Source organism: Gossypium raimondii, chromosome 7 (assembly GCF_025698545.1).
Source record: "Gossypium raimondii isolate GPD5lz chromosome 7, ASM2569854v1, whole genome shotgun sequence".
Classification (NCBI taxonomy): Eukaryota; Viridiplantae; Streptophyta; class Magnoliopsida; order Malvales; family Malvaceae; genus Gossypium; species Gossypium raimondii.
In genome coordinates, this window is record NC_068571.1 from 51,048,545 (window position 1) to 51,075,777 (window position 27,233).

The window sequence follows — 27,233 nt, forward strand, 5'->3', positions numbered from 1 at the left end:
AATTTACATATTTTAATGACTCAAAGTGTTGTGTTTTTTAAAATAGAAGATGTGGATATAGAGGAAATATGTTGAGAAGGGTAAAGAAACAAAAGCTTAAGTAACTTAAATCATTTACTATTTTTATCTAATGCTGTAAAAAGTTTAAAGTTCACAGGATAAACCAGCTGAATATATCGAAAATAAAACATTTATTGATAAAATAGATCAATTTTTTTTTAATTAGGGAAATAGGTCATTTTTAGAAAGAGCACGTCCAGCTAAGTGAGCTTTCCTACTGACACGTTAGGAAATACGCGTTCAACTAGACATTTTTTTCGATAATTACAAAGAAAATGTGTTTAGCTGGGCACATTTTCCCTAACATATTAGCAGGAAAACGCGTCCAACTAACTTGTAGAAAGCGCGCCCAACTCTTCAAAAACGGTTTATTTCCTTCAATTTCAAAAAAATCGACCCATTTTATCAATTAATATTTTTTCTGACATATTTAGCTAATTTATCTGGACAGATAATTTGATTTATGAATATATGTATTAGTAACTTAATTAATTTACTCAATAAGTATTGAAATATTAAATTTTCACTTCAATTATCTTAAATGTTTTAAGTAATTAATTTTTGTCGTTAATAAATTTTAAATAACAAAATGTGGCTTTTTTACTTAAATAATACAAAAAATAAAATTAATAACTGAAATGATATGCCCATAAGATTATTTACCAAAATGGTATGGTTTTACTGGTACCGCCGGTTAAATTGATAGTACCAGACTGAAATGTAATGATTTAAAGTATTTAGGGATTCGATATGCAATTTTTTTCATTTTGAGTGGCTGCTGGAAAAAATGTAGAAGGGTGACGCGTGACAATGTAGCGGCACCAAACCTTAAATGTGGCTAATTGCCTTGTAAGTTCTCCTTATTTATTATTATTATTTATTCCTTTTCAACTCACTATATTGTGTTTAAACAAACTTTTAACCTATTTTTGTAGTTAAATAAGTCATTAATTTATGATTTTACTCATAAAATCACTTTATTTTAATATTAAATTAAATATATTGATTTAGTAAATAATCTAATGTACATGTCATTTCAATTATTAATTTTATTTTTTATATTATTTAAATAAGAAAGCCACAAAATGTCAAAGCACAAAATCGATAAATTTAGTGGAACGAAAAAGTAAACAATTGGACCGCTGTATTAAATTTTTTAAGAAAATCATGAAATATTAAGTATGGTTAAAGTAAACATTTAATTCTTAAATTTCGTAATTTTATTTTACTTTTATCTCTAAACTTTTTATCAACATTAGTTAAAATCATGATTATCTTCTTAATTAATCTTTAAATTTAAATTCGTTAAATATAAAATGATGCAGTATTTTAAAATTGTGTCATTTCATAAATTGAATTTTGTAATTTTATATATTTTTCATTTTGTCACAAACAAATTATTAATTCATTTATATCACTCACTTTTTTCTTAAAAAAATTAAATAAAAAAGAGAGAGAAAATATTAGAAAGCAAAGAATAAAAGGGAAAAAGTTTAATGTCTTTACATAAGGTATGGTTAGACAAAAATGGTGGTGCGATCCATCTTCAAAACTGTGGCATTTTGGCTTTTAAGGGAGACCCCATCGGCGACAATCTTTTTACTGAAAGGAATATACAGCGTGTGGTCCCGGCAGGCATGCTTTATAGCTTCCATTTTCTAGGGTTTTACAACCTCGTCCTTTTCTTTCCCTATTTTTATTTTTATTAATTACATTATATCCCGATTAAATTAAAAATAAATTCAGTCAAATTTTTAAATATAATTAAAAAAAGTTAATGTTATTATCCACAATATTCGAATTTAAAATCTAACTTTAAAAATATTAATTCTCTCCTTATTTATTAGTCACTCATTTACAATACCTCTTCTACCCTTCTTCATCTTTAATTTATTTGATTTATTTTATATAATTCTCTCCTTTTCTTACGTCGGAGTTATGGTTTATATGCTTCAAGTTAGGATCTCGAGATGTCATGTATTATCATGCTATAGGCAATTATAGGTGGATAAGTCAATCGATCTCTCATGGTAGATCTAAGTAGGATGGTTAGGGTGGCAATTGAACATGTTGTCAATCATTTTGGATGAGATGTGACAATTGGTGTCATAAATAATGTTTAGATAGGCCCTCATATAACTTGGGGTTCGAGGAGTTCTTTTAAGGGATATTTTTGAGGAGTTGCACTAAAAGGTCAAACACAATGAATAAGAGTTTGGGGAGTTTGTTCGAGGTGCGGGGATATAACAATTTTAATTTTAGAGGTGTTGACTTTTCATTACTTTTAATTATAAATTTTAATAATTCACTTATATTTTTAAATTTTCTTAATTTTAAATTTTAAATTTTAAAAATTAGAAAGTTTTTTTGGTTAAAAAAACAGAAGAAACAGGTTGCAATGCCTATACAGACACCATTCTAGTCACTTTGTGCCCTTCCAAGTCAGGAAGCTTAGAAAGTTAATTTGTGCTTAATCTGTGAAGAGCATTCATAACAATGAGCCAAAACTAGGCTTAGTGCTCTAATTTTGTACTTATACTAATTAATATCATCACCTTTTACCTTATACTTTTTCATTAAAATCTCTCTGTCCTGATATTTAATATTTTTACCCAACTCAGTGAAAATTTTATTAAAGATTTTTATTTTACAAACCAATAAATATTATTTTGAGAGTAATTTTATTTTCGGGCTTAGAAAAATATCTGCATATGATGAAATTTGAACTCGAACATTATAATTTTAATAACTCAACGTTTTTTTGTATTTTTCATATTTGTTTTACAATCCATATTCGAAATTGTAGTTGTTCCTCTCGATAATAACTAACTTTACCATTTCCACTAAAGTCATATTTTATTATTATATCAATTTTTTTAAAAAAATCTGTTACATGAATTTTTCAACCACGTCATAAATGTGACATAATCAAATACTATAATAGAACTTTTAAGTGAGTTTGACGTCGGTCAATTGATAAATACTAATTCAATTAAAAAATATATCAAACTCAAATAATACAATAATCAGTAAATATTTATAAGGTTGCATAAGTAATTTATTTTTTATTTTTAACTTATTATTCCTATTTATACTTATAAAATTCGTAATATTTAAATATTTAATAATAAATTTAACTAATTTTTTTTTATAATAGTTGATCTAAATGAAGCATACATGATGTGAATCGACCCATATCCCTAGAACAAGGGTCTAAATCCTCTTTAAAAACAAAATTATATTGTTGTAGGGTTTCATGTTCTTAAATAGTGGTCCAGAAAATTATGACCAAGCTTTAAACTTTAACATTACTTTGGCTAAAATAAGAAGACCAATAGTAGAGAAGTTGGATATCCTACTTTCCCTTTTCACAAAGTTATTTATTTTATTGCATTGTGATCCACAAATGTTGGGCGTAAAGGTCCACCCGCAAACATTATTAATTGATTGTAAGTTGGATTATTAGTTAGAGATGGATGAACCAAAATGAGGGTCACATGGCAGCTGATCAAACACCCATCAATGAAACCTTCCCGTTTGGTGATTTGAGTTGAGAGTTGGCCTGGAATGACAATGAAGCTACCTAGCTTTCACCAAGAATATGCCTGCACCATTCTTATGTGTATATGCACTCAAAGAGACCAAATTCTGAACTTGATTTTCATTAATATGCTCAATTATACCAAGTTTGAGAGAGCATTGTATCGGTCATTAGAAGAATAACTTGTTTTGAGTGCGTATTGTTTTATAAATAAACTGATTCGATCCGTTTGTAAGTCTAGAGAATTATATAGGAATAAGGTTGCAACATGAAGAGTGAGAAAATATTAACTCGCATATTATATTATTAAATCATGACAGGTTCCTCTTTAAATAAGACAGGTAAATGTAAGAAGAAATATTAAATTGCGCAATCTTTACTTTTTGGACAAGACTCGATAGACATATAAAATAAATATGAGTTACGTAATCAATTTATTTATTTATTCTCTTAGTTTCTTAATTTTAGATGGATTTTATTCGTATAACTAGAAATTCACTTAGGGTTACTATTAGTAAGCTTAATTGTTATTTAATCTTAGCTTAGCTTAATCAATGTCATTTTCATGGTGGACACACAAATTTGAATATTTAGAGGAATGGTCCAATCAAATGACTAAAAGCTTTCAACTGTTTATGGAAAGGTTGGTCCATGATTAAGGCTTTTAAACCCTAAAGTTGATATCTATCTCACGTGTGCTCTTCATGTTGGATGTGAGATTTTGCAATCAACCTAACCCTTTGCTTAATTTTTCACCTTAATTTGGGGATTTGAGAATTTGGGGACCATCAAGCAATTATGAATATGAACCCCCCACTTATTCTACACTTTCTTCACTAATCCCTATGTATCCTTTTGGACGGGACAAAACAAGCAGTCGAGTTGAGAGTGGAATGATAAAAATTACAAAAGCCCGTCATCATTCTAATCAAGGCCCAAGTATTCTTTGTGGACAATTGAAAACCCAAAATAAGAAAAAGGAATTTCGATTTTCATTTAATTAAATAATCATTAAATTTTAATTTAATCGTTCCGCATCTATTTTCGAGACAATCAGTTCAACGAATTTTTTCAAATTAATACCACGATCAATTTTCTATCCCATCAGCCAGTCCAATATTATTCAAACAACCTTGATAATGAATGAAAAAGAATATTATATTAATGAACAAAATTATACAAAAGAAATTAATGAGATTTTGGGTGAAAATGATAAAATTGAACTTTCAACGGCACTAATGCCGTTGGATTTATTATGGTCTATATAAATGTATGAAAATATAAAACACCCTCATGTAATATTTATTACTTGTTAAAATAAATAAATTTTAAGTATTTTCTAATTAAGTTTATGCTTGGCTTACTCGTGATACTAACTTAATCAAAGACCTAATAATAATTAGATTCTAGCACACTCACGTTGTGGATGAAAATTTTGTATAAAATATATTTGTCAAAAGTTTATGTAAGAATTAAATAAAATTTTGGTTGAAATAGTAAATTTAAAAGTTTAAAATTTGTAGCGTGTTCGGGTTCGAGGTTTAGTGGGTGAGTTTTTATCAATTTTATGTAACAATAAAAGACAAAAACCATCATCATAATAATAATATAATTTACTTTGTATCATTTCACATCTTAACTTTATTAGGGACTTTAAGTAATAACTAGACTTGGTGGTGAAAAATATATAAAAAGTATATATTTATTAAAAATTCATGTAAGAACCAAATAAAAATTTGTTTGAAATGGTACAACTCTCTTAATGTAGGTTTTAATAATTTTATATAAAATATATATATAAAAAAACTCTTTTATAATAATAGTATAACTTATTCTGTAGAAAATAATTTTTAATCATTTCTTAATTGAATTCACATGTCATTAATTTGTACCATTAATTTAATTTAGGGTTTTAAGTATGGTATAGAATAATATAATGTAATATAGCATGATATGATGATTGATCATATTTAACTTAATTACATGTATTTAGTTTATAAAATGTAAGATTATCTTTATTAATAAGTATTTTGGTTTTTTTTTTTTGCTTTTTAATCCTTAGAATCTTTCTTAAATATTGTTTCATTTAAATTCATCTTTGTTTTTATTTTAACATATTATTAGGTATTACATTATTTTAAATATTATTTTATTTGTATTTTGAAAATTAATACACATGTCTAATAAGGTATTAATTTTGTGCATCGTGAGAGTGCTAAAACCTTCTTCGCACATAATTGATTCTCAAACTTAAATTTTTTTTAAACTTTAACATAGACCCAAAGTTACCTTTTTTCCAATTTCACTTTTTAAAATAATTTTATAATATTCCAATCACACGTAACTAAAAAATCATCAATGACAACTTTATTTTTTTAAATAAAATATTGTTTTTTATCGAAATCAAAATTTTCATATTTTTAATAAATTTGTGAAGCACATGAAAAGACCGCTACAAATACAATGACGTTAGAAATAGTGCCAACGTTATATGGAGAAATTAGGGGTGTGCATTCGGTTAACCGACCCGAAATAGTTATAACCGAATTAACCGACCTTCCAAAATTTTTAACCGTTAACCGAACCGAACTGAAAAATCATAAAAAAATTAACCGACCCCCGACCGAAAAAATTATGTTAACCGACCGATTAACCAAATTCGGTCGATTAACCGAATTTTTTCGGTTTTACCCGAATTATGCACACCCCTAGGAGAAACCTCAATACTAATGTTACATTTTAGACAATTTTACCCCCATTTTCTAAATTAGTTTTATTCATTTTATGCTTAAATGTAAAAAAGAAATCATAAAATAATTAAAATAATCAAACAAATATCTAATAAAAAATCCAATTGAACTATTTGAATTATAAATTATACTAATTGAGCTATTTAACATATATTTTTTATCAAATCTCTTAATAAGCCATTAAATGGTGACGTGACAATTGACATGGAGGTTAACATAAAGAATGATTATGTGGTAGGTAACGTAGACAAAAATATTTAAAATTAGTAAAATTATAAATATATAATTTATTAAAATTAATAGAAATGATTAACATATTATGTTAGGGGATAGAAAATGAGAAATAGAATAAATTGAGACTTTTTTCTTGATTTTTATATGTTTGGATGTTCATGTTTTGTATATTGGAGTGTTCTTGATATGCATATATAACAAGAGAAAAATTTGTGACTGTTTATAACAGTTGGGGATAATTTCTAGCTATTAGAAGTATCGTAGACAGACTTGTATCGACATAACTCACAAGATGTATGGGTAGAAGTGGACTTGTATCGATACATTTCGGATTGACTCAAAAACATTTCGATAATTTAAAATGCATTTAAAACATATTTTCTAGTACTTTTACCAGTTTTTGAAATGTTTAACAAAACTTCCAATAATTATTTTCACCAAATGACTTAAGAAATATAAATAAAATTTATCTTAAATGTTGTTATATCAAAAGCTTGAGACATCAAAGCTAACATATTATAATTTTTAAAATATTACAGAAAGTATAGAAAATTTTCCAAAATCATTAAAAATATATTATAAATTATTAAACATTGTAAAAACATAAAATTTTGAAAGATTATAAAATTATTAATATTTATAAAATATTAAAAAATTAATACTCGTTTTTTCGTCATACATTGCCTTATATCAAATATTGGTCTGTCCTTATTAACTTCCTTTGCATCTCCTCTCTTCAACCAAAATAATTATCCATCACTTACCTTAAGTCACTAAACATTAAATTCATTGCTGCTCAAACCCCCCACTTACTACCTTACACACATTCCATCATCATTAGACTTCAAGCTCTCATTTTTTTATATTACTAAAATCAAATGCTTCGAACCTAAGAAATAAAAAAATATATATAATTTTTATAACTCGTTTTTATTTTTTAATACTTTAATACAATTTTTTTATATTTTTTATTTTTAATAATTCCTATTTTATAAATTTATAATTATTTTACTTATTTTAAAATAAATTTAATAAAACTTACATAATTTTCTGTTTTTAATGAATTCCTATTTTTATAATTTATCTAATTTTTAAAAATAAATTTTAGGTTAAATGCTAAAACGCCTCACAAAATAATTAAAAATCAATCAAGCTCTCGTAAAATAAAAAATTTTAATTAAGCTACCATATTAGCAATCACACCATCACTTAACAGTCCATCAAAAGCTTTGACAATAAACTTATATTTCGAGAGTTTAATTGAATGCAATTCATGATTTGAAGGATTTTATTGATTTTAATCATTTTAGAAGTTTTTTTTTGGCATTTAAGCCTTCATTTTACTCAACAACAACTACTACTATTACTAATAAATTAAATTCTTCAATTAAATTCTTTAAATAAAATTTTAACTATATTTATTTATTATTTATTGGTCAAAATTATATATATATATATGTATATTATATTAAAATTTGTGTATTATATTATGCTTGGATCATTATGTGTCATTCTTTTTTTTTTATCATTTTCATTAGTTTTAATAATTATTTTTGAAAAGAACAAAATATGAAATAAAAAATGTAATCATTTAAACGCTTAAAACAAAACAGCCCAAAACCCAAAAGCAACTACCATTCAATGGCAACACTCCAATCAACGACGTGGCATTTTCCCGTTGGTCAGCCTTTCCCTCACGCAACCCATTCAAATACCCCATGGCTGTTAGTTTATACCTCTATAAATAACGCACCTTAGTTTTTTTTTTCCCTCCAAAAAGAAAGAAAAAAGATGGCTCATCGCATGGCGTTTCCCTTGTTTATTGTTTCGCACTTTTTATTCGTTGGTTTCATATTGGCGCAGACTTTCTCGGCCGTCGCTTCGGAAGTTGATCCATTGATCAGGCAAGTAACGGACGTTCACGACGATGGAACCGAGCCGCAGCAGCTCCTGACCGCAGCAGAGCATCACTTCTCGTTGTTCAAGGCTCGGTTCAATAAATCGTACGGGTCAAAGGCGGAGCACGATTACCGGTTCAAGGTTTTCCGGTCTAATCTAAGACGAGCGGCGCGTCATCAGAAGCTCGACCCGTCCGCCACTCACGGTGTGACTCAGTTCTCCGATTTGACTCCCGGCGAATTCAGGAAAAGGTTTTTAGGGTTAAACAGGAGATTGAGACTGCCTAAAGATGCGAACCAGGCACCGATTTTACCTACCGATAATTTGCCTGAGGATTTCGATTGGAGAGAAAAAGGAGCTGTTACGGCCGTTAAAAATCAAGGTACCTGCGGATCATGTTGGTCTTTTAGTACAACAGGAGCCTTGGAAGGTGCTAATTTTTTGGCAACTGGGAAACTCGTGAGCCTTAGTGAACAACAGCTCGTAGATTGTGATCATGAGTGTGATCCAGAGTTAGCAGGTTCATGTGATTCAGGGTGCAATGGTGGTCTCATGAATACTGCTTTTGAGTATACACTCAAAGCTGGTGGACTCATGCGTGAGGAAGACAACCCTTACACTGCTACTGATCGTGGGAGGTGCAAATTTGACAAGTCCAAAATTATTGCTAAGGTGGCCAATTTCAGTGTTGTTTCGCTTGATGAGGATCAAATTGCTGCTAATCTTGTGAAGAATGGTCCTCTTGCAGTGGGTATAAATTCAGTGTTCATGCAGACATATATTGGGGGAGTTTCTTGCCCATTCATCTGCTCCAAACACCTTGATCATGGAGTATTGCTGGTGGGGTATGGTTCAGCAGGCTATTCACCTATCCACTTGAAGGATAAACCATATTGGATCATTAAGAATTCATGGGGAGAAAACTGGGGTGAAAATGGATACTACAAAATCTGCAGGGGTAGCAATGTTTGTGGAGTTGATTCATTGGTATCCACTGTTGTTGCCCTTAACACCAAGTCTCAGTAGTGCTCCCCCATTGGCATATATAAATGTTTGCACAGGTATTTGGGAAACTTGATGTTTTACATAACCTTTAAATTTCTCATATTTGGCTTATTGGGTGCTGGGTTTTAGTCAGAGAGATTATCTGTTTGTATTTTATGTGCCTAATAGTAATTTGCTCATGTGTAAATTATTAAAAAAGAATCTCATGCTTCTGAATTTGTGCTCAAACAACTGGAATGCTTTATTTGTGCAAAACAACTGGAACAACTGCAAATACATTTTCATAGGGAGTGGTAGCTGTATCGAATCTGCACGGATATAAAAAAGAATAATATGAAGTATAGTGTGGTGATTGCTCATTTTATTCTTCAATCATATGATTGGGTGTTTAATCCCCACTCATAAAATGAAGCACATTTCATAACCAACTATTTACTTCTTTGAAAAATACTCATAAAAAAAGAATTAGTCATTGTTATCAGCGATGAATACCCTAATTAAAAGGAAAAAACAAACAAACATAGATTACGCCACTCATAAAGAAAGTATTGCAAATGGTGAAGCATGTAATTGATATATATTTATATAATATATGTGAAAAATATTTAAAACATCGATAATACTGATATTAAAACAAAATGATACCATTACCCATATAATTTCAACAACCTTGACACTAATCAATTCAAACCCTCTAGTTAAATATTAGATTAAGTCACATCTAAAATGTGGTTAAAAATTATAAAAAAAGTTAAATTAAAATTTTAGATCATCAAAGATAAAACTTTTAGAAAATAAGAGTATTTAAAAAATGTTTTAAGAGTTAATTTTTTCTTAAATATTTAAATTATTAAAGGATATATAAAATACTATTGTAATAAAGTTGTCGCTCCTCTTTTAAATGGTTTAAATTTTTCTTGAATTAACTAATAAATAGTTGGATGCAATGATGACAATATTGTTAAAATAGATAGTCATAAATTTTGAATATAAATCGTAAAAATATAAAAAAATTATTGAATTAAATAAAATTTGATTAATTGGTGATACGGTTTTATTATTAACATAAAATGGTTGGAAGTCATAACGATGTGTAATTAGTAAATGCCACGTAATGAAATAAAATAAACCCTTTATTAAAAAAAGGAAAATTAAATTTGTTTTTTAATAAATTTAAATGACGGTTGTTAACCGGTTTCTCCCTGTAATTTTTCGCGCCTCAACCGGTTCGCATCGGAGCTGTCTTTCGCGGGTAATGTAGCGTAAGCTTCATTGTACTTTCCCATTTCGTCAACCAACAACATTTTCAAATGTTAAAGAAAATCACCACTCTCTTACGCCCAAACTGTATATCACGCGCCACATCCTTACACCATCACAGCCCTCCATTTTGTTTACTAAACAGAAAATCAGATCTTTGACTCAATCAAACAAATCCACGTCACCGATCTCATTTTAATTTCGTTTCCTTCTCCAAATTCCTCCTTCGCGCTATAAATACCTTCAATTTTCCACTTCATTTCATATCTATTAGATTTTTGTTTTTGTTTTTGTTTCGTTTTTTTTCTAAATTTTAATTTTTTGTTGCCATCTCTGCCATGTCAACGGTGGTGGAGATGGAGCAATTGACGTCGGGAGCAAGCAACCGGATAATCCCGGTCCTGAAAATCCTAAGAATCCCTCTTATTTTCATTCGATCAATGATATTGTGCCTCCTCGTCACCCTATTCCCTCGACGCCGGCACTCTCAGAGGGTGGTCGCTGCCGTTGAAAATTCATTTGCGGCGTCCCCTTCGGCAGCTAAAACCGCAAGGCGGAGGTCGGTATGGAAGTCTGAAGAGGAGGACACCTTGAGAAGGAGAGCTTTGGCGGAGGCTTTGGACATGGGGTTTGAAACAGGGGACGGAGAGATTCAGTGCCGGTGGAGCACGTCTCTGTTCTTCGGGGTTCGAAGGAATGCCTTGTTTTGCCGGTCTTGGTTTCCAGTTACCGATGAATTAAAGTAAGACATTAAGTTTTTAGAATTTAGGGAAAGAAATGAACTAAAATGGTTAAAATTTGAATTAAAATAAAGTGTTTATTTCTCAATTTAATATTCTCTGTTTAAAGATAAACTGAAGTTTTGAAAATTTTGAAATTGCTTATGTCTCTAAAGGACTCAAACCTCTGCACAAATGAACTTAATTTTCACCTTCCTACTTTGAGGACGGTATCGAGATGATCAGATTTTTTAATTTTAGTATAAATATGGGTAAATGCTGGTTTGGTTTTCATTTTTACAATTAAATATTTTGGGTTTATATGCAATTTCAGATACTAGTTCTTTACTGGTTCTTTTTACAATTAAATATTCTCTCCTAAGTGCTGCTTGTTTGTGAATTTAGGGGCATTTTGATTATCATACACGGGCTGAATGAGCACAGGTAACGTTATTTTGTTGATTGAATAGAGTGAACATCTCAGTTTTTTTAATAAATGAATCTTATTTTACATGATCTGTCTTTGTGGGTGTTCATCCACAGTGGAAGATACGTTCAATTTGCAAAGCAACTAACCTCTTGCAAGTTTGGTGTATATGCCATGGATTGGACAGGTACATAATTTGACACAAAATTTTCCTTCTTTTCTTTTCCTTTGGCATTTTTGCACTCGAAATTATTAGTTTTAAGTTGTGGTTTGGCTCTTGTAGTTCTTTTATTCTCTTGAAAACAATGGGACAAAAGTGATTGTTCAAGGGCCAAACATATTAACCCTTATAGTAATGACATAAATTCTCTTGCTATATAGGTCATGGTGGAAGTGATGGATTGCATGGATATGTTCCTTCACTTGACCATGTGGTTGCGGATACCGTAAGTTCTCCTTGTTTTTTCTGTATCTAGGATGTGCCTTGAGATTGAACCATTCTGGTGTTCTTTTTTAAAATGTTTGAACCATTCTGGTGTTCTTTTTTAAAATGTTTGATCGGGTTTTTACATGCTCTTGTAATAATTAAACATTTAAATCGTAAACAATTCTAAGGTTACTGACCATCATGACTACTGGTCGGTTATACACTACTAAAACTTCAACTTGGCAGTCTAATCTTTGTTCTATTCTCTTTCTTAAGGGAGCTTTCTTGGAAAAAATAAAATCGGAAAACCCAGGTGTGCCTTTGTTCCTTTTTGGTCATTCTACTGGTGGTGCTGTGGTTTTAAAGGTATAACATCTACCAATTACTTTAAGTACCTGAAGTATTGGTTACTTTTAAATCAATAAGTTCCGAATTCGCAGGCAGCTTCGTATCCTTATATTGAAGAAATGCTGGAGGGAATTGTTATGACAGCTCCAGCTTTACATGTTAAGCCAGCACATCCCGTTATTGCGGTAACTTGCTCCTTGTTCTTGTTTCTTAGTTGTGCTACTTGTTCTTGTTTCTTAGTTGTGCTAAATCATGATGTATTGGTCTCAGAGGTTTATTTCTTGAAGAAAAAGATTAAAAAGTTAGAAGTTACTTAGAACCAAACAATAAGCAATCAATGGAAGTCTACCAAAATATTCTTTAAAGTAAAAGATGTCTGCAAATAAATCCAGAGAGTTATTGCTGGGATTTGCTGTGGTTTAGGGTTTTCAATACTGATTGAAGCAGGTATGATATATATCAAACCATTTTCCCCGTTTAAATTTTTTACATGGTGTCCTTGTTCAGGTTCTTGCACCTCTTTTTTCTCTGGTTGTCCCCAAGTTCCAGTTTAAAGGTGCTAACAAGAGGGGCATCCCAGTTTCAAGGGACCCTGCCGCAATGTTGGCCAAGTACTCTGATCCTTTGGTGTACACTGGTCCAATAAGGGTCCGAACGGGGCATGAGATATTGTGCATTTCATCGTACTTAATGCGAAATTTCAAGTTCGTGACAGTCCCATTCTTTGTTCTACATGGAACTGCAGACAAAGTCACCGATCCTCTTGCTTCCCAGGATTTGTACAACGAAGCAGCCTCCAAGGTCAAAGACATAAAGCTTTACGAGGGCTTCTTGCACGACCTGCTCTTTGAACCAGAGCGTGAAGAGATAGGACAAGATATAATTAACTGGATGGAGAAGAGATTAGATTCCATAGCCGAAAGTGGTGATCGATCACGCAGGATAGATACAGGTGTTCTTTCTTTTTCTCGAAGTTAGAACACTGGTTCAAAAGCAGTAGATGTTCTAGAAACATTGAAAAGCTATTCATCTCCAAAGGGTTCTGGTTTACAGTGAAATTTCTAACCATGTATAGGAATTATAAATAGTTTGTAGAAATATCTTCCATTTTACATGGTGATCTTGTTCATTTGATTCTTTCATTTTATATGGTTGTTTCAATTTTCTTGAACATCACTAAATAGAAATATATATATTTTGGAGTTTACCATTACAAATTCAATCATAAATAGAAATCAGAATATATTAGAACCCTAAATAATATCTTATGGTGGGACTTTAATAGAATACAATTCAAAAATCCATATATATAATGAACTTAGAAGGTAAAAATACTATGAAAGCTTTTATATTGGGATTCAGATTGCATTTGCTCCTCTGCTAAAAAATAAGTAAATTGGTCTTTATATATTAGACCAAAGAGTAAATTAATCTTTCTGTTAAAATTTCATTTATTTTTATTGATAAAACGAGTTTTTGTATGTGAGCATGAGATACATATACTACACCAGATACATATAGCACACCACGTGCAACTGTTTAATTATTTTATTAGTTATACCAGTTTTTAATAGTAGAAATTAATGCAAATTAAAAAAAAAAGACCATTTGACTTTTTAATATAATTAATTTGTCCAAGAGTAAAATGCAATAGAAAGACTCCACGATACCACTACCTACCAAACCTATGCTTTTACCACTTCAAGGCATACCAAACCTCTGCATTTGAGCATTGAGGGCATCCTCCATTTTTTTTGCCATGAATTGGAGACTGTTATCAATGTAAGAAACAAAATCTTCCAATTTCATACCTTGAATCGGATCAGTTATAAACGACCACTCGATCTCGCACCCCGCAGGCTTACCATCATCCCCCATTTTTGCCGTTGGCAAGACTTTGAGAGTGGCAACGTAGTTGTTGAGCCCAAAGTTATTTTCCAGGACCTGGTAGCTTAAGGACCAGTTGGTGGGATCAATGGTTAAAAGCTTCTCGTTGACCCATCCAAACTTGCCTATACAGTGACGGACCAAGCCAGGCTGCCCTGGACTTCCCTCCACTCTATAACAGGTATGGATGTCAGGAAACAACCTGTCTAAGTTGCAGAATTCCTCTAAGAATGGCCATATCTGATCTGGGGTTGAGCGTTTCAGCACTGCCATGGCCTTCCCTTTCCATTTTGGCTGTGTTTCTTCGGCCATTCTTGATTTTGTGAGAGAGGAAGGGAGAGAGATGGAGAGATAAGCAGATACAAAGGAGATAAGTAATTTAAATAAGTGGAGATAAATGATTTTTTTTTTCTTTTTTTCTTTTTTTGTGGACATAGAAGAGATAAAGTGATTAATTAAGACAGTGGCATTGAGGAAAGCAATTAAGCTTCACATAATATTTTACTTTAAAATTAATTGAAAACAAATATAGCCAATTAAACTTCAAATAATATTTAAGTCAAATATCAAAATATTTAATTTTATAGTATAATTGTAAGTGTTCTCAACCGTTTTACGGTCTAAGATCAATCTTAACCAGGATAATAAATAAAGTAATAAATATTAATAACAATATATTTGCAAGTATATTGACACATTTTATGTATTTGGTCATGATTTGATCTGAGAAGAGTTTTACCACTATTGTAATGACTCAAAATTCACAAACATTGGAAAAAGTACTTTATCGAGCCTTCGTCTTAGTAAACTGAGTCATAAAAAAAATATTTGAAGTCATTATGAGTTTAGTTGAGTGCTTAATTAGGTATTAATTGGGTGAATTTAGTTTAATTAAGAGAAATTAGGAAAAAGGACTAAATTGAACTAGGGTAAAAGTTGAATTATAGATTAATAGAAAATAAAAGGACTAAAATGACAATTAAGCCATTAAAAATAAATGGGGCGGCATAAGTGTAATAGTAATAATTATATTATATTAAATAAACTAAATAGATGACAAATGTATGGTAAAGATTAAAGACAAGTGTAATAGTAATAGTATATTATTAATTTTATTATTATTATTGTTATTATTATTATTATTATTATTAAAATAAAAGAAATAAAGTAAAGTAAGTAAAATAAAAAGACAAAGAAACAGAAAAGAAACAGAGAAAGAGACGAAAACAGGGGAAGAAAAAAGGGAAATAAAGGAAAATGGGAAAATTGGGATTTTAAAGCTTCAAGTTTAATTGGTAAGCTAAATTTAGCCCTTTTCTCTTAACTTTGATGTTTTAGAAGCTTTAAAACAAAGTTTTGTTGAAATTAAGTGGAGGTTATGGAAGTTCATAGGTTTTTGAACACGACTCATTTTGAATAAGTTGTTAAATTAGGAGTTTAGTTGATAGAATTTCTAGTTAGAATAGATAAAAGATTGAATTGTAAACTAAGTTATAAGTTTTACATAGTTGGGATTAAGTTATAAAAAGCCTTAAATTAGGGTTTAATTATGAATATTGAATAATTGAGTTAAATATGGCAAGAATTTAAGTAGAAAAGAAGTATAAATTAAGTTAGAAAAGTAAGTAAGCTTGGTTAGAATTAAAATGGGAATAAGTAGGAATTGAATAAAATTTAAAATTTTTTTAATGCTGTAATTAATAGTGAATAAATTTATTATTTTCGTAGCTAACAAGGAAAATGAGGCATCGGCATCTAAAGGAAAAGAAAAGATCGTTGAGGAGTAAACGCGTATTCCGGGTTTGTATTACTATAACTTAAACTATTTACTAAATGCTATATTGAAATTGTAATCATGGGACATTTAAAGTAAGGTAAGTAATAACATTTGAAATTAAGTAAGAATATGTGTGAATATTGAATTATATGTGAATTGAAATAATAGATGTTTTGAATTGTTTGAATATTTGAAATTGTTGTGAAAATGAATTCGGAATTGGAAAAGTAAAATAATACCCTATTAACTTATCGAACTAGATTGGATACAAATGGCATGCCATAGGATTTATGATATGATGAGGAGATTTGTAGTTTGGCCGAGAATCATCTGTTATTATATGCTTCGGTTTATCCGAAGAGGCATCTAATGCATTATTGGTGTGTTTGGGAGGATATGATATACTTGTGTGTTATGGAGGATTTATATTATTCCAGGTGTGTTTAGGTTGGATATTCTGGTGTGTTTGGGTGGAATCCGCGTATCTGTCAGAGTCCGAACCTTGTTAATAGGGTAAATAATTGAAATGAAAAATTGAAAATGAAATTGATTGATTTGGCACTATTGAAAAGTACGAGAAAGAATGTATGAGTTAAATTATGAATTGAATTAGTATGTAATATATATATATATATATATATATATATATATATATATATATATGAATTTAAGACTTATGAAGTGATATATAAATATGTATATTTAGTTTAAGTGATTTATAAAGCTTATGATCGATGTTTGAAATTTTATTATTATTAAATAGTTTAATTTATAATAATACCACTGAGTATGAAATATTCAACAGACGGTTGTTTCTATCTTGTGAGTTGTAGAAGTCAAATCTTGAACCAAAGATCCAAAACCGGACCCGACTTCAAACAAATTTTGGTGATGTATATTTTCTTTTGGTAATGTGGCATGTACATAGGATGTGTATAAATGTTGTTATGTTTTGAATATAAATAGTTAAAATGTTAGTATTATAAGTCTAAGAATTTTAATGAAAGAAGTTTATCCATTTCCATTTAATTATTACATTGATAAATTTAAATTGATATTAAGTTAATTGAGTTTGATTAGAAGGTATTTAGAATAGAAAATGAGAATGTGAAATGAATTGATTGAATTGGTTATGTTTGGAAATGATATGGTTTTATTTGTGGGGTTTTATGTAAAATAAGCGAAATGTTGTTGAAATTTTTTTTAAAAAATAAAAAAAAAATTCAGAATATTCGAACAAGTTCCGTTTTTTTTATCTATGTCTTGGGCTTTGAGATTCCATTATATAGATTTTTTTATTAAATTATATTGTGAATGTTATTTTATTTATGAATTATTCGTAAGTTGTCTGATATGTTCGGTAATGCCTCGTAACCTTGTTTCGGCTACGGTTCAGGATTAGGGGTGTTACAACTATTGATAATAAATAAATCTATTAACTGTAAAGTGATTAAAATTAATTTAACGAGAGTGATTAAATTAAAAAATAATCAAAATAAGAACGCGCTAAAACTTGGATGAATATCTGAATAGTTTACCATTTTTTTAATTGTTAAGAGGTCGACTCTTTTAAAAGAAGTATTCAAAGTATAGTTTGTCCGGCAATTGATTTAATTTCCAACATTAATAGTAATATATACTTACAAGTATGTGGCTTATGTTTAGGTTGGTGGTCCAAGTCCCTTACGTGGAGGTAATTTACATAATTAACGTTACGTACGTACTATACTGATAAATTTTTTTTTTGTGAATTTTGTAGGTCTTATCTCTAACAATTTAAAGTGCTATCTTCTGTGAACCCTTCAAGGCTCTTGATAAATACGGAAGATAAAATCTCGAAACCAAAACAATACAAGTAATCGACTCTTACAACACTAATATTTCAGATTTTTAAGAAGTGATATTAACAAATATATATTCTCTAAACGGTGGCATTAATTTGTATGAAAGTTTTTTTTTTTTCCAATTAACATTTTTTAAGTGCAAATAGATTTACAAGTAGTATGAGAAAAACAGAGCTGGGTTCAAAATTAATGGGTAATATTTATTTTTTATTTTCTAGATATATAAAAGTTAAAAATTCAACAAATTAATAAATATCTGATTTGGGAATAAATTAAAAATAAAATTAACTCTAAAAAATTAATTTATCTGGTGCGGTTAAATTAAATTTCAAAAGTAAAAAATGTAATCGGTAGAGCCACATAACATAACATCGCATCCATCTCTCATTCGCTTGGACAATTGAGGAAGAGAATTTTTTTTTTTTCAATTTATCTCTTGCAGATCTCCAAAATCCCCAATTCCAAAACCCTAAATTCATCCTTCTTTGTAAGAAACAAACCCCAAATTTTTTGGGGTTCTTTTGGGTTTATCAAAGCCAGGATAGGAATATATATATAGCCGATGATTCTAGAACCTCCATGAATCTTCACCAAGCTGCCTTCTTTAATGGACGTATGTAATCCGTACGATGCCTGAGCTGCGTAGCCGTGCTCGCAGAAATCGGGCCCCCGTTAACCCTAACTTGAGTCCAACCCCGATTGATATTGTTCCCCAACCCGACACCAATAACAAGGTCACCACACGAACTCGCCAGAGGAGAACCGGACAGAAGAGGAAACGAGAGGGCGTGATCGTCGCCTTCGTTGATGATAACGAGCTTAACAACAACGGACGGACACAATAATATTGTGAGCGGTGCCGGTTTTGAAACAACGCCGTTTGGAAGAAAGGCAGACGAGGATATTAAAAAGCTTAGGGTTTTGAAAGAACTGGTTGCCGAAAAGAAGATGAACGAGTACGATAGTGGCGGCCGTAGCGGCGATAAGGGCCCTGGGGCTGAAAATGACGGAAACACAGCTCCGCTTCCTGAAAAGGTATCTTTTTTCGTTATCGACTTTAACTTTATTCTGGTAAAATTTCTATTTTTGGTTTTCTGGTTTTGTTATCAAGAAGTCCTTAGAAGAAAGATAAATGAAGCTTTGATTATTGAGAATCATTGCTTTTGGCTTAATTTTTTTCTTGCATTTTTGGTTTGGGGTTCTTTACACTGTTCAATTGGTTACCATGACAATAACGTTTTAGAACAATTTGACTTTTGAGGTTGGTCCTAGTTTTAGGCTATATGATGAAATATAAGATAATGTTGAGAATTAAAAAGAAATCCTGTTTAGAAAGTCATATTAGTTCGAAAAATGAATCTTATTCTTTGTTTTTGTCGCAACAGGTTTCGGTTGGCGGTTCCCCTATGTATAGAATTGAAAAGAAACTGGGGAAAGGAGGTTTTGGACAAGTTTATGTTGGTCGACGAATTGGAGCTACTGGTCCGGGAGCTCTAGAGGTGCCTAATGATATTATAGAAGATTCCATTCCATGCTTGAAATAGTTCATATCCCAAATGCTCTAAACCTTTTATGTTTGAATTTTAGGTAGCATTAAAATTTGAGCATAGAAGCAGCAAAGGATGTAATTATGGGCCACCATATGAGTGGCAAGTTTACAAGTGAGATTCCTATCATCTCATTAATTTAGTGGTTGTTATAGCATCATAGCCTTGTTAATTAGGGCTGTATGTCATTTGTGATTATTACCATGGCTTTCAATTGTTTTTGTGCAGTGCACTTGGTGGGAGCCATGGTGTCCCTCGAGTTCATTACAAGGGCCGGCAAGGTGACTACTATGTTATGGTATGTCTTTGCTTTAATGCAATCTCTTAAGTTTTGATACACACAGATATGCCTGTGTTTGTGCATCAAGTTTCAGAGTATGATCTGAGTTGTTGAAGTGTTTTTAACAGGTTATGGATATACTTGGACCTAGCTTATGGGATGTTTGGAATAACAACTCACACACGTAAGTTCCTTGTGAAGTTAAATGGTAGATTTGCTTTATTTATTCACAGATAAACCATTTAATTGCAGTTCATCTTTTCAATTCCAGGATGTCTATCGAAATGGTTGCATGTATTGCCATTGAAGCCATATCAATCTTGGAGAAGATGCACTCCAGAGGGTAATATATTTTTATATTTTGCTTATGACTTTTCTTTTCTTTTTGATTTTAAGATACGGTTAGGGGATTTATGTTGTTAAGAGAATTGGTATGCTTGAATTGATAAATCTTGATAATCAGTCCACTGATTTGAGGTCTCTATAATTAGATTTGTGTGGCAAGGATAATGGTTCCTCTATATTAGTTGTTTTTTTTTTTTTTTTAAATTATAACCTTGTTGCTTCTATACCTCGTAGATATGTGCATGGGGATGTGAAACCTGAGAATTTCTTGCTTGGTCTTCCTGGAACTCCAGATGAGAAAAAACTTTTTCTTGTTGACCTTGGATTAGGTAAACTGTAATTTTTTTTTTCTTTTAAGATCTATTTCTGTTCAGATCCAAATAGTTTTTGACAGTTCTGTTTCTATTTTGACTTAACAGCTACCAAGTGGCGAGATAGTTCGAGTGGTCAACATGTTGAGTATGATCAACGTCCTGATGTTTTCCGGTAAATTTAAAAAATTGTTAGCCATTTGCTTTGTTTGCTTTTGTTTCCTTCTGTGGTGGCATATAAATTGATTTGCTTATTCATACAAGCTTGGAGTTTCATTTTCCTTTTCTATTTTGAGGTTATGAGGAACTGCTATTGATTATTTCTGTATCACAGGGGAACTGTACGATATGCTAGTGTGCATGCTCATCTTGGTAGAACTGGTAGCAGGAGAGATGATCTAGAGTCTCTGGCTTACACACTTATTTTCCTCCTTCGTGGTCGGTTACCATGGCAAGGATATCAGGTTTGCATTTTCGTAATATAAATTTGTGCATGTATGTGCTTATTATCTCTTGCCTTTCTAATGCAAGTGGTTATTTTAGGGTGAAAATAAAGGCTTTCTTGTTTGTAAGAAGAAGATGGCCACTTCTCCTGAAACTTTATGTTGCTTTTGCCCTGCACCTTTCAGACAGTTTGTTGAGTATGTTGTGAATTTGAAGTTTGACGAGGAACCGAATTATGCAAAATATATCTCTCTTTTTGATGGCATTGTTGGTCCAAATCCACATATTAGGCCAATAAATACTGATGGTGCTCAAAAGGTACTTCTTGCATCTGGTTATTTGGTTAACTTGATATTGAGAAATACATCTCAATTGTTGGAATTTATTCATCGCATGTATTTTTTTCTTGAAGCTTATATATCAAGTAGGACAAAAGAGAGGACGGTTAACAATGGAAGATGAAGAGGATGAACAACCAAAGAAGAAGGTTCGAATGGGTATGCCTGCAACTCAATGGATTAGTGTGTATAATGCTCGTAGGCCTATGAAGCAAAGGTATCTTTCTAAATATCATCATCAAGCTTTTCAAATTATTAATAAGAATAGATGTTGATAATTTCTATCTCCTGTTGTAGATATCACTATAATGTGGCAGATGTGAGGCTTGCTCAACATATCGAGAAAGGAAGTGAAGACGGGTTATTTATAAGTAGTGTGGCTTCTTGTTCTAACCTATGGGCTCTTATTATGGATGCTGGCACTGGCTTCACTGCTCAAGTATATGAACTCTCTCCATACTTTCTTCATAAGGTTGGTTGTGTTCTTTTGATTCAGAGACTTGTCTATTGCAATTCTTGCTATATCTATATATAATAAAGCTTTTGACTTAGTTTGGTGTCAATCAACTTAGTAACACCGACTCAGTTTGAAACATACATAAAAACCAGATAATACAATAAACATATATAAGGTTACACGGGTAATTTAACTTTCTTTAACTATATCTCTTATCAACCCACTATTCCTATTTTAAATCTTCTGAAAAGTATCTACCGTCACTTTAAGTTCTTTTCCATTAATTTTTTTATTCTGATTATCTTTGTTTTACTCTTTTTTTTTTTTTTTTTTGAGAAGGTTTATTTTTTTGAAAAAGTTTAGTTCTTGCTATATTAAACATTATTTGTATGCTATTTTGATGTTTTCACTAGAGTGCATTTGGTTCAAGGAATGTAACATTTTTGGGGGATAATGTGAGATTCTGGCATATTATTCCCACGTTTGGATATCAAACATTTCCTTGAGCTGGCAAATCTCACATACCCAATAATGTGAAGATTTCGAAATGATGCAGGAGCTTTTATTTATTTTATAATATTTTATTATTTAGTTATATTTATTGCATATTAGATACTATGGATGGCTAGGATTATTATCTTTAGGGTTCAAATCTAGGGCTAGGATAGAACTTTATTTGCAAGAAAGCCTAGTAACATTACTTGCAAGAAAGAAAGCCTATATAGATGAGTTGTAGGGTTTACAGCCAATATTATTGTTATTATTATTTTGACTAATAAGAAACTAGAGGTTTTCTATAACCTTAAGTTCTCTAAAGTTCTAACTTCTTTCTTACTCGTTCAGCCCTAATTCTATCAATTATTGCTGTTCCCCCCCCCCTCCCCCCAAACCACATCATGGAATAGAAGGGTAATCTCAATATCACCTCTTTCTTAGGTAACAATCAGAAATTTTGGGCAATTTTATTCTTTGTTTTTATAAGTTTAGTCAATGTTGTCCTTTTTTCCTAGCGAGGCTACATCTAAGTTTAGTAAACCCAATACCTGATCACACAATAAATGTCACTCATTCAATGATATCCAGACATCATTTGGACCTCGGAAGAGGATTAGTTAGCATTTTCCGGTTACTACCATAAAGACTGATATAACACACCAAAAAAATGAATTTTAGCAAATAAGGAACAAAATTTACCAGTATTTATCAAATGATACATTACTTGTTTTAATATAGATATGCATATATATATATGTTATTTTGTGAAAATTTTTGTTTCACTTACTTTTTCATGATAAAAGCTACCGAATTCTTTAAACAGACAATTGATAAGCCATATAAATAATTTTGTTCAATGGTTGTTCGATTGAATTCAACTGATAAAATCAAGGTGTAATGAAAATGAATTTCATAAATCATCACAATTTTATGGAAAAATTGGCTGAAAAATGTTGAAGGAACTAAACTTGTTGAAAAAACAAATTGTACAGTAAAGACAATTAAGTAAAATGTGCTTTTAGGTAACCTCACAAATCTTACATTCTAGCCGAATGAACCAAATAGGGCAATGTAACATATCCTGTAATGGGCCAAGTCATTTTGCTTTTTGGTAATTCTATTACCAAAGTGAATCTTACACTCCTTGGACCAAACGCTCCTTATTAATATATGTCGAACATAGTTGTGAATAGCTCTTACTCATCTACCAATTTTATTGGTTATGTTCTAAGTCATTTTGCTTTTCGGTAATTCTATTACCAAAGTTAAACTCCTTGAACCAAATGCCCCTTAGTAATATACGTCAAACATAGTTGTGAATAGCTCTTACTCATCTACTGATTTTATTGCTCTCTGAAGGAATGGATTATGGAGCAGTGGGAGAAGAATTACTACATCAGTGCAATTGCAGGAGCTAATAATGGGAGCTCTTTAGTTGTAATGTCTAAAGGTTAGTTTAGCTATCACTATGGTTTGTAAAAAGAAATTTCTATTTTTATATTTATATTTATTTATCTTATTTCTATTGCTTTATTGAATGTAGGGACCCAGTATTTGCAGCAATCCTACAAAGTTAGTGATTCATTTCCCTTCAAATGGATCAACAAAAAATGGAGGGAGGGTTTTTATGTGACTGCCATGGCCACTGCTGGAAGCAGATGGGCAATTGTTATGTCGCGTGGTGCTCCATTTTCTGACCAGGTTCTTATTGGATTTGTAGGATATCTGTTATCTGTTCAATGGCACACCATTGTTGTGTTAAATGAAGAGCTTACAGCCTTCCTTTATATCCTTTTCTGGTGCACTTTCAGGTTGTAGAATTAGATTTTCTATATCCTAGTGAAGGTATTCATCGGAGGTGGGATAGTGGCTATCGCATCACTTCAACCGCTGCAACTTGGGATCAAGCTGCTTTTGTCCTTAGTGTTCCAAGAAGAAAACCTGCAGATGAAACTCAAGAAACCCTTCGAACATCTGCTTTTCCAAGCACACATGTAAAGGTATTGACTTCAACTTTTATTACTACTTATTTCATCCTTTCTTCGTGAAGGTGTAAATGTTTACATAGGGCTTTTTTCTCCAGGAGAAATGGGCAAAGAATCTCTATATTGCATCAGTTTGCTATGGTCGAACTGTTTCATGAACTGCCTAAGTTTTGTTCAGATTCAGATGCAACTCATTTTGTTCGATCTTGCACTTGTACAATGAGGGACGACTTTACTGCTTCAATTTAACGAACTAAGCTCTTTAGTCAGATTGATTGATCACAGCATTAGAGAGTTGATGTATGCAAAATTCTACTTTATTGTCACCATGATGTAGCATCTATTCTAATGCCTGTGCACTGTCATTCAATCAAGTCAAAATCTTTATGGGCTAAATTTATATCTTTTTTTCCACTAGATGTGAATGTTCTTACCTGTATAGTTTTGAAATCATAATTTCTAGGTTGAAGGCAAGTGCACAGGTTAAGTTTAATTGTTGATGGTGTTCGAGGAACATTCAATGATGATTTTATGCTAAACTCTAGATGCTTTGAGGCATTAAATCTGTATACTATGTCTAGCTTTGTTTCTGGACTAGAAGATCATTATGATCTTTTATCCTTTTTCTTCTGGGATGTCTGATTTGACCCTAAAGAAGAGAATGGTACTTATTTTGTATATTTTGAAGCAACAGTATGTAATTGGTTATCATTATTAATTTTGGGCTATAGTTTTTTTTAGTATTCCTGTTTCATAAAAGCTAACCCAGTGCATCTGAAACTGCCTCATCCTTTTGCCTGTCCAATTTCCCAAATTTGTTTGTTAGGTGTTTTCCTCCCATTATCCTTTTCCAAAGCGGAGAGCCCATGCTATTTTGTTTTGACTAGGTGCATGCTAAAGGCTGATATATCTATTTCCGAAAAGTTAATCTGTCTGTCAGTGTACCAATTTTTTGTTCCATGCTGGCTATTGGATGCCGTTGTGGTTAATTTGACAGTGTAGTCTGATTATGCCATTTACAATTTAGCTTATAATTTGATCCATTTATGCTAGCTTAATGCTGTACTTTGGAGTTTGGATTTTAGAATGGTGCTTTGTGGTGTGATTATTTTTCCTAGGCTCCAAAATGTGAGCCTATGAGATGGTTTTGTTGTATTAAGAATAGAGGTCAAAATCTCAAAAGAATAAATACTGCAGAGGCTTTTTTATATGTGGCTAAAAGCTTTTGCAAAGGAACTGCAAGGAGACGGACCAACATTTGATTTGGTAAGGAACTTTCACTGGTTAACTAAATTATAGTTGTGAGACTTATTGTTCTCTTTGCTGTTGGCATATATTGACAGGTCTTTTCATTTGCAACATTTTGCCAAACATTTTTCAGGTACAACTTCAAGTACACCTGTCTTAGATTGTTTCAACCGTCTGTTTTTCTTTCTTCTGAAGTGGTAAGCATATCAGGCCTTTTTCAGAAATTCATATATTATCTTCAATGGGGAGTACCTGATAAGATTCTTGGCCATATCTGATTTTGCCTTGTGTGATTGCTGATGTTATATAGAAACACAAACATCAACCAGTTTCTTGTGATGTTTGCGGCACTACCACTGGTTTTACATCTGTTCATTCAATCATTTTTGGCATAAGATACCTAAGCAACTTTTGTAGCACGCTAAAACAATCAATTATATCGGTCTACAGGGTGGAGGTTAAGGGAGTGGAGAGTTTTACGTTGTTCAGGGACTTATCATATAATGAAGCAATGTTTTGCGCAACTGATTTGTATTGACTTGCCATCCATGCATTTGTGAACCTTTCTAATATAGTCTCTATAATGGTGTCTGGTAACCTATGTTATTCAGACTTGGATATGGATATGTATTCGACTCTGATAGGTTCAATATCTTCAGGTGTTTGTCCTCCATGTCTAGATGTATCAGACACAGGCAGTAAGCAAAATTAAGAGTCTGAGCAACATCGGTGATTCTGGAAAAAGAAGCCTAAAGTAAGCATATCTTAATGAAGCTGTTTAATTATGCATTATAGTGGTAAATGATGAATGAGTTGACTAATTGCTTTCTCTTTAAGTTAATGGCTAGGAGGCTCGGGAGTTTGCAACTTGTGATGTTGCAGAGCAAAGTGGATGCTGAAATTTATTTGAGAAATGAACCATGCCAGTGACGAGTGGTAGAAACATTACGATGATAGATTGATGATGATCATGTATTTTTGGCTGTTTATCAAAGGATAAAAAGCATGTATTAGGGGTTTGCCGGCTGACCTTAACAATGCTTTGGTGATACCATCTGGTGTGGACTGTAAATTTTGTAATTGAGCCGAGTCTATAACAGATACTTGACTGTTGAGTCAATCTGAGGTTGTAACCCAACCAGACATTGTATGAGAATTCATATTTCAGTTTTAATAATTTCTCTGAAAAATAAACCAACTTACTTTCAGTCTTTGATTTTGTCATTATTTGATCTAATTCACGTTTGCACTTCTAAAGCAGGGAGTAGGCATATTGCTAAAATTATGTTAGGTATATATTAATATTAGTCCCTGTTGTACGGCGCTTCTACCTGAATCAAGTCTGGATATTTTAATTAATTTTTTAATATCATTAAGTTATTTTTTTTCATGTTCAATCCCTTTTAAGATTTATGATTAATTTTTTCAACAATCTCGTTCTTTTGAAAGTGTAATGTTATTTATAAAAAATTTGGGAGTGGTTGGGTCAAAGGATAGGTGATTTGAGGACGACTTGCATGCACAGTTTTTGATCAATTTATTTATATTATAAATTATTTGAGGTTGTTGGTTATTGTCTATTGATCTGGTTTGATCAAGTAAATC

At 31.4% G+C, this 27,233-nt stretch overlaps 4 protein-coding genes across 7 annotated transcripts; 3 read left to right on the plus strand and 1 right to left on the minus strand.

Annotated features, from left to right (window-relative positions):
• The first annotated feature begins 8,365 nt into the window (after positions 1-8,365).
• Positions 8,366-9,720, plus strand: LOC105762615 (probable cysteine protease RD19B). The gene has a single exon (XM_012580437.2). It carries the CDS (start codon positions 8,377-8,379, stop codon positions 9,508-9,510), a length of 1,134 nt encoding a protein of 377 aa, XP_012435891.2. The 5' UTR covers positions 8,366-8,376; the 3' UTR covers positions 9,511-9,720.
• Positions 9,721-10,953: 1,233 nt separating this feature from the next.
• Positions 10,954-13,877, plus strand: LOC105762434 (uncharacterized). The gene is made up of 7 exons (XM_012580260.2): positions 10,954-11,491; positions 11,874-11,912; positions 12,012-12,082; positions 12,277-12,341; positions 12,599-12,688; positions 12,763-12,855; positions 13,178-13,877. The coding sequence occupies exons 1-7, from the start codon at positions 11,088-11,090 to the stop codon at positions 13,646-13,648; spliced, it is 1,233 nt and encodes a 410-aa protein (XP_012435714.1). The 5' UTR covers positions 10,954-11,087; the 3' UTR covers positions 13,649-13,877.
• Positions 13,878-14,186: 309 nt separating this feature from the next.
• LOC105762546 (lachrymatory-factor synthase) lies at positions 14,187-14,945 on the minus strand. Its single transcript, XM_012580327.2, has one exon. It carries the CDS (start codon positions 14,867-14,869, stop codon positions 14,372-14,374), a length of 498 nt encoding a protein of 165 aa, XP_012435781.1. The 5' UTR covers positions 14,870-14,945; the 3' UTR covers positions 14,187-14,371.
• Positions 14,946-18,551: 3,606 nt separating this feature from the next.
• Positions 18,552-26,839, plus strand: LOC105762327 (casein kinase 1-like protein HD16). 4 transcript variants are annotated; one of them, XR_008197833.1, is made up of 19 exons: positions 18,552-19,213; positions 19,564-19,677; positions 19,766-19,839; positions 19,954-20,023; positions 20,134-20,189; positions 20,277-20,348; positions 20,585-20,679; positions 20,770-20,836; positions 20,996-21,125; positions 21,205-21,423; positions 21,518-21,660; positions 21,741-21,915; positions 23,755-23,845; positions 23,939-24,096; positions 24,207-24,395; positions 25,578-25,646; positions 25,762-25,825; positions 26,288-26,382; positions 26,466-26,839. XR_008197833.1 is itself a non-coding variant. In XM_052633484.1 (16 exons), exons 1-16 carry the CDS (start codon positions 18,986-18,988, stop codon positions 24,536-24,538), a joined length of 1,941 nt encoding a protein of 646 aa, XP_052489444.1. In that variant the 5' UTR covers positions 18,554-18,985; the 3' UTR covers positions 24,539-25,120. The 4 variants fall into 4 exon arrangements, 1 of the variants encoding a protein (XP_052489444.1); XR_008197834.1 differs by having other exon boundaries at positions 26,477-26,839; XR_008197835.1 differs by lacking the exon at positions 26,466-26,839 and adding an exon at positions 24,479-24,680 and having other exon boundaries at positions 18,554-19,213; positions 26,288-26,357.
• Positions 26,840-27,233: the final 394 nt, after the last annotated feature.

Coding starts and splice junctions, on each gene's coding strand:
- LOC105762615 (XM_012580437.2), top strand. CDS start 8,377: ATGGCTCATCGCATGGCGTTTCCCTTGTTTATTGTTTCGCACTTTTTA.
- LOC105762434 (XM_012580260.2), top strand. CDS start 11,088: ATGTCAACGGTGGTGGAGATGGAGCAATTGACGTCGGGAGCAAGCAAC. Junction 11,492..11,873: donor CCAGTTACCGATGAATTAAA/GTAAGACATTAA, acceptor TTGTGAATTTAG/GGGCATTTTGATTATCATAC. Junction 12,856..13,177: donor CAGCACATCCCGTTATTGCG/GTAACTTGCTCC, acceptor GTCCTTGTTCAG/GTTCTTGCACCTCTTTTTTC.
- LOC105762546 (XM_012580327.2), bottom strand. CDS start 14,869: ATGGCCGAAGAAACACAGCCAAAATGGAAAGGGAAGGCCATGGCAGTG.
- LOC105762327 (XM_052633484.1), top strand. CDS start 18,986: ATGATAACGAGCTTAACAACAACGGACGGACACAATAATATTGTGAGC. Junction 20,680..20,769: donor TCTTGTTGACCTTGGATTAG/GTAAACTGTAAT, acceptor TTGACTTAACAG/CTACCAAGTGGCGAGATAGT. Junction 24,097..24,206: donor GTGCTCCATTTTCTGACCAG/GTTCTTATTGGA, acceptor GTGCACTTTCAG/GTTGTAGAATTAGATTTTCT.